A 9609-nucleotide genomic window follows, 5' to 3' on the forward strand; every position below is an offset into this window, starting at 1 on the left:
GTCCAGGCCTGTCTGAAGTTTGCTAGAGAGCATTTGAATGATCCAGAAGAAGATTGGGAGAATGTCATATGGTCAGATGAAACCAAAATATAACTTTTTGGTAAAAACTCAACTCGTCGTGTTTGGAGGACAAAGAATGCTGAGTTTCATCCAAAGAACACCATACCTACTGTGAAGCATGGGGGTGGAAACATCCTGCTTTGGGGCTGTTTTTCTGCAAAGGGACCAGGACGACTGATCCGTGTAAAGGAAAGAATGAATGGGGCCATGTATCGTGAGATTTTGAGTAAAAACCTCTTTCCATCAGCAAGGGCATTGAAGATGAAACGTGGCTGGGTCTTTCAGCATGACAATGATCCCAAACACACCGCCGGGCAATGAAGCAGTGGCTTCGTAAGAAGCATTTCAAGGTCCTGGAGTGGCCTAGCCAGTCTTCAGATCTCAACCCCATAGAAAATCTTTGGAGAGAGTTGAAAGTCCGTGTTGCCCAGCAACAGCCCCAAAACATCAATACTCTAGAGAAGATCTGCATTGAGGAATGGGCAAAAATACCAACAACAGTGTGTGAAAACCTTGTGAAAACTTACAGAAAACATTTGACCTCTGTCATTGCCAACAAAAGGTATATAACAAAGTATTGAGATACACGTTTGTTATTGACCAAATACTTATTTTCCACCATAATTTGCAAATAAATTCATAAAAAATCCTACAATGTGATTTTCTGATTTTTTTTCCTCATTTTGTCTGTCATAGTTTAGGTGTACCAATATGAAAATTACAGGCCTCTCATCTTTTTAAGTGGGAGAACTTGCACAATTGGTGGCTGACTAAATACTTTTTTGCCCCACTGTAGAAGTGCTCGTAGATGCAGAATGACTCACCATATTCCTTTTATCACAAAAAGTGGTTTAAGAGAGTAGCTAGATATTGTCATGGTGGTATGGACACAGATTAATTAAACAGATGAACATCCTTGTTAATCAAGAAAGTTTGTAAATGGTGATTGGTGTTGTTAGTTACAGTGGTGGAATAAGTTCCCAATTGTCATACTTGAGTAAAAGTAAAGATACCTTAATAGAAAATCACTCAAGTAAGAGTGAGATCGGATCAGAGGCAGTAGGGATGATCAGAGATGGTCTCTTGATAAGTGCTTGAATTGGACAATTGTCCTGTTATGTTAAGCATTCAAAATGTAAGTACTTTTGTGTGTCAGGGAAAATGTATGGAGTAAAAAGTAGTTACATAGTTTTCTTTAGGAATGTAGTGAAGTAAAATATAAGTATTAAAGTACAGACACCCCAAAAAATCTACTTAAGTAGTACTTTCAAGTATTTTTACTTAAGTACTTTACACCACTGGTTATTTAGCCTACTTTGAGGATACCAATAATAGCATAAGTGTGGCTTACACACCAAAAATGGTGAGTGCACCATCTGCTGGTAATTATGAGAATTGCACCCACAAGAAGCAGCCCAAAGGTTACTGACAGGTTACTGCTGTAAAAACAGGACAAAAATATGAAAGAAATCTGCATGAAATCAGTTAATTCCATTCGTACTAATGAGGAAATAGGAAAGTAGGACCAACCCAGAACACATGAAAAGCCGTCGCAAGCTCTGATGTTAGCTCTTAGCTCTGCATGTGCTCCAGAGAATCATCAGGGGCATGCTCACCATAGAAAGGTTGATAGGAGGCAACTCTCCCTGGAATAGTAGAGAATAATAAAGAGGTCTACAGGTGCAGAGGAGAACATACAGCTGGAAAAGAAAATGAGTTAAGAGAAGACCACTGTTGGCCAAATAACAACCATTCATATATCAAGCAGATATATAATTATTCAACTTGTTTCAACCAATAAGACCAAAGTAAATGGTTATGGTGTGATGATCCAAATTGTATTATGTAATACACTGATTGTAACACTTGTAGACTTTGAACATTTAATCTAAGAGCAAACCATAATATCCTATTATCCGAAACAGTCATAGAACATTAATACAGTAGAACATTTAACAAGACTTGGTAGTATGGTAACGTAAGACGAGTAAGTTTGTGACTATATAGCCAGAGACATATAGAGATCTGTATGTACAGTAGCTCTGCCTACAGCCAACACAATCTTGACATCTGAGTTGATAAAAGGTAAATGATAGAGGATAAGGAGGGCAGTGGGGTGGATAGTGTAGTCATACAATGGTAAGGATCTCAGAATTAGACAACCAGTGTAGTTGGTGTCACAAAGGCACCACTCATTAGAGGGGAAAAAAACCCTACATTTACATTATTCTCTATTGCAACGACAAAAATAACTGTTCCTATAATCCCAGTGTTCGGATTCCAGAACTGATGACTAAATGCATTGTGTCAACATTGAAAAACAAAGGAGGTATACTAGTATCAGTGTGTTTATGTAGAAGATGACATTTTATATAATCAAATACCATATGCTAGTGCAAGAGATTCTCAGACCCAGATTCAGGTCAGGTGTCTACCAATCCCTCTCCTTACAACAACAAACATTATGAATAGTACATTCAAAGCAAAACAGAAAAATATTCAAATATTCTCAAAACACTCAAATTTAAAGTGGACTTCAATTTGCACAATCAGGATAATGCAGAATTCCTTAAAATAAGTCAACCTGAAATAGTATGAGCAGTGTAATAAGTCAGATTTTTAAATTTATTTAAAATCATGATCAATACCCAAATGGTAAAATATGGTAACATCTTCGTTTAAATTCCTTCCTCTTTCATAGGGCGTCTTGTATTTGTGTATCCAGTCTGTTGATTGATGTATTAGTGGAGTCTTACAGCACGTTCAATAATCAAAGCCATACAATCATCAATTAGATACACCATTTAAATTAAATGATTACAATTGTATTATTATCTTGTTGTTAACCCTACAGATCCTGCGGAGACTTGTAGGTTAGTGTATGATTAATTTCCCTAAATATCTCTATTAAGGATGTGCCATTCCAAAATTCACTTTATTTGGTTTTTCAAAATAAATAGCCAGCTTCAAAGTAGAGTTCAGTAGATCAATAGGCAATCTGAAGTCAATACACAGGTATTAGTTAAGTGTATACAGCAAGGATACTGGCCTACTACATAATAACAGCAGCAAAGCCAGCCGTAGTTAATTTTCCAAAGCATACATGTCAAGTTTGTTTCTCTCCAGCAAAAAGAACCAAAAAGTCCATGATCAAAACTCATCTTCACATCTGTTTGAAAGGCTGATAAAGGTTGAGAAGATTGAGTTCCTGAATTGTTTTCCTTTCACCAGAAAAAAATACAGCAGTTGTACTGTTCCACAGCATGTGAACATATGTGTTTCTAGGCAAGGTGGGAAGGTTTTTTAGGACCCACAGGTCCAGACAGGGACCCCAGGGGTTGCAGTCTGTCTGAGCTACTCTACACAGAGATGGAGCCCTCTCTGAAGTTGGTCTTCCCTATGAGAACATTGAGAAGTGTGGCTCTTCCCTGTCTGGTCTCCTTCTGGGCCTCTTTTATGATGCCGTCCAGCTTGTCCTCGTCTTCGCGACCAATGAGGGTGCCTTTGCCTCCATAACCGTTGGCAACTATGTGGTAATCTAGGAAAGGGGAGAACAGAGACAGTGAATTGGATGTGTGACATGACATCCAAAGAGATGAGATAGGCCAACAGAGACATTGCATGTGTGAGTATGGGCACAAGAGATCCCCAATATTGTGGCAATGAGGGTACAGTAGGCAACATAAAGACCTGTGAAGGCCAGGCCACAGGCCACATTGCTGCCCAGGATGGGAACCTGCTCCCTGGCGATCTGGCTCCAACAGGCATCGTTCCCCACCAGAGCAATTACTGGCGTCTGGGAGAGAGGGACAAAGCAGATTAACTGGTCTGAATGCATGATTAGTTGTTGATAAATTGGTCTGAATAGTGAATTGGTTATTACTGTACCTTGTGTCTGGTAAAGGTGTCAAATTCTGCAACACTGTATCCCAGGGATCCATCGCCATAGATGATCCACACCTTAATGAGAAACGTAGTCAGCTAAACTCAACCAAAACCATAGATGGTGTTTCAAAGCATGAAAAAGCGAAAAACCTAAACCCGTATAAAACAGTGATGGATAAAGGATGCTTGGTATTCTACTGTACCTCTGACTCAGGTCGACACAGCTTGGCTCCCAGAGCAAACCCTCCTCCAACACCAAGGGTTCCAAATGCTCCTGTTAGAATGACAAACATTAGGTAATCATCCATTAAGATATCAGGAACATCCAGGGTTCACATTCAATAAACAAGTCCTACTTTTTTTTATTGTACATGTTAATACCGCTCTTACTCAAGTGACCACATTATAACACATTTCAAAACATATTTTATAAAAATAAATTCAACACTGTCCACTGAGGATCCTGACCTGGATCCAGCCAGCGGAGTGGGCCCCTTGGTCTCATGATGTAAGCAGCACTGCCCACAAAGTCGCCCCCATCCGCCACTATGATGCTGTCGTCAGCCATCAGATCATCCACGCGGTGCAGGACACTCAGGGGGTTCAGGTGGCGGTCCGTCTTCTCATCAGCCTTCCTCCTGCACGAAAAACACACAGAACAAAACACACTTTCACAGGGAAATAACACAGCCTGTACTCTATGGTTGGTGCACTGGATGTACTAACTATAGTCATTTGCATGAAGGTCATTGGTTAGGTATACAAAAAAAACTTTTGGCTTTCTGCCCAATTTGCTGAATGAATTCCACAAGTGTACCGATTAGCCTTCTCTTTGGTGACATCTCCTGCTTTGAGACACTGTGGCCAATCTTCTGGACATGTGTGGCCCTTGAGGCCTTTGGAGAGGCGGAGTAGGAAGGAGCCTGCATCTCCTAAAAGACAGACAGAAATGAGAGTCTCCACAAGACCAAATAGCCCAAAGAGGAAGTGGCAGCATTTTGTGAAAGCAAATAAGACTTCTGATTGGGTAATTCAGTCATCAGTTCCAACCCTGAATGGCCACAGTGGGCTTCCAAAACATGTCAGAGTTCTTCAGAAGTTGACTCTTGTCTCTGTTGACAGCAATGATCCTGCTGCGTCTGTTTAGCACTCTGCCGTAGCTTAATCGGAAGTCACATACAGTTCCTGGAACACATACCACCATTGTGAGACTGCCACAAAGACAAAAACTGTATGAAGACAGAACTTACAGGTGGCAGTTTGTCTCACCTGCTAGCAGCACAAGGTCTGCTTCCTTCAGGGCATCACTCCTGTTCTGTCTGATGTGCAAGGGACTGTTCCTACCCAGCATGCCACGGGACATTCCACCCAGGAAACAGGGGATACCTAGGGACTCCAGGGCCGCCCTGTTACAGGACAACTATATGAATGGGCATTGAATGGACCAGAAGTCTGCTGATGTCTTGTGTAATATAAATGTGGTTGTTGAAATACCTGATGTCGTCTGTAGGTGTTGGAGGTAGTGTTGCCTGGCTCCCCAGTAGGATAACAGGCTTCTTGGCTCTGCTCACCAGCTCTATACACTTTTGTACCTGATGACAGATCAATAGAGGTTGAGCCACAAGGGATACATAAAAAAAACACGCCTTTGTGTCTATTGGAAAATTGTAACTGGTTACAGAATGAACTATCGGCTTCTACCAAATCAAGCCTTTCTCACAGTTGTTAGAGAACGACTGAGGGCTAGAGTTAGTCTTGCCTGATTGTCTGTGGCCTGAGGGATGTGTACAGGGAGAGGGGACACGTCTCTGGTTTCCCAGGCCCCAGCAAACAAGTTATTTAGGTGATTGTGGAGGTACCTTATGGAAGAAAATATACAGCATCTGTTACTTTCACAAATCACTAGGGATGTGTGAAAGCATGGCCGAGCACAATTCTGCTGATTACTTACCAAGTGACAACTTTTCCCATTATTCCCTTGGGAGGGTTTTTCACTCCGAATTCTTTGGACACCAGGTGGAAGGGGTAGAGTGTGTCGATGGGGAACTCTATGAACACAGGGCCTGGAGTTCCAGACTGGGCGATGGCCAGGGCCTTCCTCACAGTGATGGCGATGTCCTTCACACTCCTCACTGAGGCGCAGAACTTACACAGCGGCTTGAACAGAGACATCTGGTCAATGTCCTGCAGCGCTCCTCTACCCTGAACAGCAAAAGTTCACCAAGAGGTCAATCCTCCACAATGGATAGGGGGAAATCATACGAGTGTGCTCACCCAGTCACAACTCAACAATGCAAGATTATGGTAATTTGTTGTGTAGAACTTGCTGGTGCATCGTGACCTTAGCCTTAGTGTTAACATTAGGACTAGGGTACCCCCATGCAGCTACACCAGTAAAAGCCCTCAGACTCTCACCTGAAGTAGTGTTGCAGCAGCTCCCCCCAAGAGAAGCAGTGGAGACTCGGCCATCTGAGCGTTCTTCACTGCTGTGACTGTGTTAGTCAGGCCTGGGCCAGCAGTCACTGCAGCTACACCTACAGTGCCTGTTGGAGGGAGAATCACTGACAGTGTCAATGTTACTGTATGAATAAATGAGTAGACTGTAGTGCACTAAGCAAGTTAAACCAGTACCGGACAGTTCAGATAAATACCTTACATTACAGTTGTCAGTGTCTGCGATATTAGGCATGTTACTTATTTACCGGAGAGCCTGGCTACTGCGTCAGCTGCAAAGACGGCAGTAGCCTCGTGCCTGGTGTCCACAATGCGGATGCCCAGCTTCTCGCAGGCCACCAAGATGGGCGAGATGTGCCCCCCCACCAGGGTGAAGACAAACTTAACCCCATGGGCACGCAGAACCTCTGCCACACTCTCCCCACCATGGCGAGGGCTCTGGGTCTCAGTCTGGGGGAAGAAGTAGAGGACAGGCAAATAACTGAACAGGCAGACTTCAAAATCAGGGTCATGGACTGTGAATATTTGATTTAATTAACTGAAAAGTGCTGTCATAACCAATAGGCCTTTCTAGTTTATGTATTTATCACTATAGTATCTTGTCATTATCAATGAACTGCATATTGTCCTTGTAGGCCTAATTCACCTTGTGGCCAATGTATGACTTCTGAAGAACCTGCACTGTCGTCATGGCCTTTGTGTTAGCCACAAGGCAGTTAAAAGTTCTCACATGCAGCAGGGTTACCTTTCACCTACTACAACTAGGTGAAAAAAATACAGACATTGTAGTAAGGTACAGTAAGAGCAAGCTGTTTTGCTTCTAAGAATGTCAGGTTGCAGGCGAGTTTCAGAGTTGAGACAGCAAGTGAGCAGGCTGAAGCCAAGTTAGAAGGTAATATTGTTTACACCGAAGGGACTTACCTTATGAAACAACTGATACAGTAAACCAAGTTTATACGCTACAAACACTAGTCCTCCGAAGGCAAAACCAACAAAACACCCCAGTGCGGTGGCAATCTCCATTTCCAACCGACGGCAATGTGTCAAAATACGGAAGCAAGTCCTAAAATAAAAGCAGTAACCAATATTTTATCCTGATCGAATAGCTCTCCGGTTTAGGCTGCTGTTCATCCAATGCACATCCTAGTAACCTTGCAATTTATAGACAGGCATTTAAAATGCACCATTTACTAGCCTACTGTACAATAAACGCATGGAAAACCATACTCCACCCGCTTGTGCAATGAAACTAACCACCGTATTTCAACTTCAAATGACCGATGATTGCTATTGCTCAGTGTTGACGCAAATGTCGTAAAATGGATATTCACGGTCAACAACGCAGTGTTCCGCAACTACTGGGATCGTAAATAAAAACAGAGAGGAAGAGGCGAAGTATGGCAGATAATTGGGCCCAAAATCTGCCTTCTCCAGCAGGTGTTTTGCCCCCCGTTTTTTTCGCTCAAGTCAGTTTTTGTATGGGGGTTCATAAAGCCCAACAGGTACCATAATACCCATAAAACCTAGCGGTCAAACAGCAAAATGGTTCCATTCGTTTTCCACAGAGGAATTTAGAAACACTTCAAATAAGTGCTGTGTTTCGTGTAGGCTTACCCTGGCGTGACGCTTTGATAACAATGTAAATCTCTCTCCGACAAGGTGTCTTTTATCAATATATTTGTCTCTATTTACTTGCATTCGAAAATGCTAATTAGCGTTAAAGTAGACATCATGCAAAACTACAAATCCCTGCAAGCTCCTGCACATCATCTCGCTGACACCTTTGATAACAGGTTGTGTGTCATTTTAAAACATGCACAAAACAGTTCTCATAATTGTCCCTTTAAATACATTTTGCCAATTTATTCATTGCTACATTTAGCTAAAATTATATAGTTAATCCAGATATTCTCACCTTTGCCGAATCGAGTAGGACACTTGACATCCCGGCAACTTTATATCAGTTATATCATCACAAGTTACCACATGCACAAAGTCATAAACCTCGCCAATTTCTACAATTTCTTGTTAAAATGTGATTTTAAACCCTAACCTTGAATTAAAGACCCCTCAAAAATGTTTGTTGTCATGAATTTTTACGATATAGCCATACCGACTACAACACAGAGTTAAAAGTAAGAAACATTTGCACAAAAATTAAAAAGTAAATAGTAATACAAAATAACAAGATTATATAAAAGGAGTACCAGTACCGAGTCAATGTGCAGGGGGCACGAGGTAATTTAGGTAATATGTACACACAGTGGCAATTTTAGCATGTAAATATTGGTGGGGCAATTAAAAAAATAAAATAAAAGTATGAATGCCAGCAAAGCTACTACACAACATTAAACAATACATGAACGGCACTATAACGGTGACAAACGGTGCCCACATACTGTTGGGCCTACATTTTGAGACTACAGTTAATTCAGCCTAATTTACTGCCTTTAAAAAAACCATAACTGATATGGCTGACTTGTTTAAACAAATGTGGTTTCTACTGACAAATGAGATGTACAAACTATGGCATAAGGGAACGACGAGTGGATAAGAGGCAATCTGTTATTTCGATTAAGACATTAATGAGCGAGCTAGGATGTACATTGTCAATATAACTTTTGTTCAGCACTTTTGAAATGTACAGCGACAGAATTAAGAACATGGGCTGCTCTTAGTATTCTCCCTGTACACCTAGTCAGAACCATAGGATAAATAACGGGGGCATATAAGCAGACAATGAAGGCTCTTACAATATTCAATGATTACATTTCTCTAAAACAGGCAAAAGGCTGCATGTGCACCATCAAATCAGAACAGTAGGCAAAATTAAGAGGGGAAAAGGGACCAAATTATTAGGGTGCTGCACATGGGCTACTAACAGCTTACTACACAACATACACTTAGTATTACTTTCCTAGCTACAGTATACATCTCACTGGAATATTACATAATTTATGCAGCAGTTTAGACATTTTTGAACTCCCCTTTCTTCCAAACCACTCATTGTGGATTTTGCGATTTCCAACTTGTTATGTAATGTTAATGCCCAATGGCCGATGAGCACAGATACATTTTTTCTATGATTTCTCTTAATTATTTATCTTCATATGACAAGGATTGAAAAGGATTTGCCAGTAGATTGTCGAGTTGATTCATGATGATGACTGCTAGCTAAGATTTTGAAAGTATGTTGACATCAGTCCAATC

At 41.3% G+C, this 9609-nt stretch overlaps 1 protein-coding gene across 1 annotated transcript; it reads right to left on the reverse strand.

The window, feature by feature from the left end:
• Positions 1 to 2390: 2390 nt before the first annotated feature.
• On the reverse strand, positions 2391 to 7877 carry ilvbl (ilvB (bacterial acetolactate synthase)-like). The gene is made up of 14 exons (XM_064975066.1): positions 7321 to 7877; positions 6648 to 6849; positions 6361 to 6488; positions 5897 to 6147; positions 5705 to 5804; positions 5440 to 5537; positions 5215 to 5351; positions 4996 to 5130; positions 4763 to 4877; positions 4414 to 4583; positions 4149 to 4219; positions 3949 to 4020; positions 3751 to 3856; positions 2391 to 3598 (listed from the first exon to the last, which is right to left on the reverse strand). Exons 1-14 carry the CDS (start codon positions 7420 to 7422, stop codon positions 3420 to 3422), a joined length of 1866 nt encoding a protein of 621 aa, XP_064831138.1. The 5' UTR covers positions 7423 to 7877; the 3' UTR covers positions 2391 to 3419.
• Between the last annotated feature and the right edge of the window lie 1732 nt (positions 7878 to 9609).

Source organism: Oncorhynchus masou, chromosome 9, assembly GCF_036934945.1.
Source record: "Oncorhynchus masou masou isolate Uvic2021 chromosome 9, UVic_Omas_1.1, whole genome shotgun sequence".
NCBI lineage: Eukaryota > Metazoa > Chordata > Actinopteri > Salmoniformes > Salmonidae > Oncorhynchus > Oncorhynchus masou.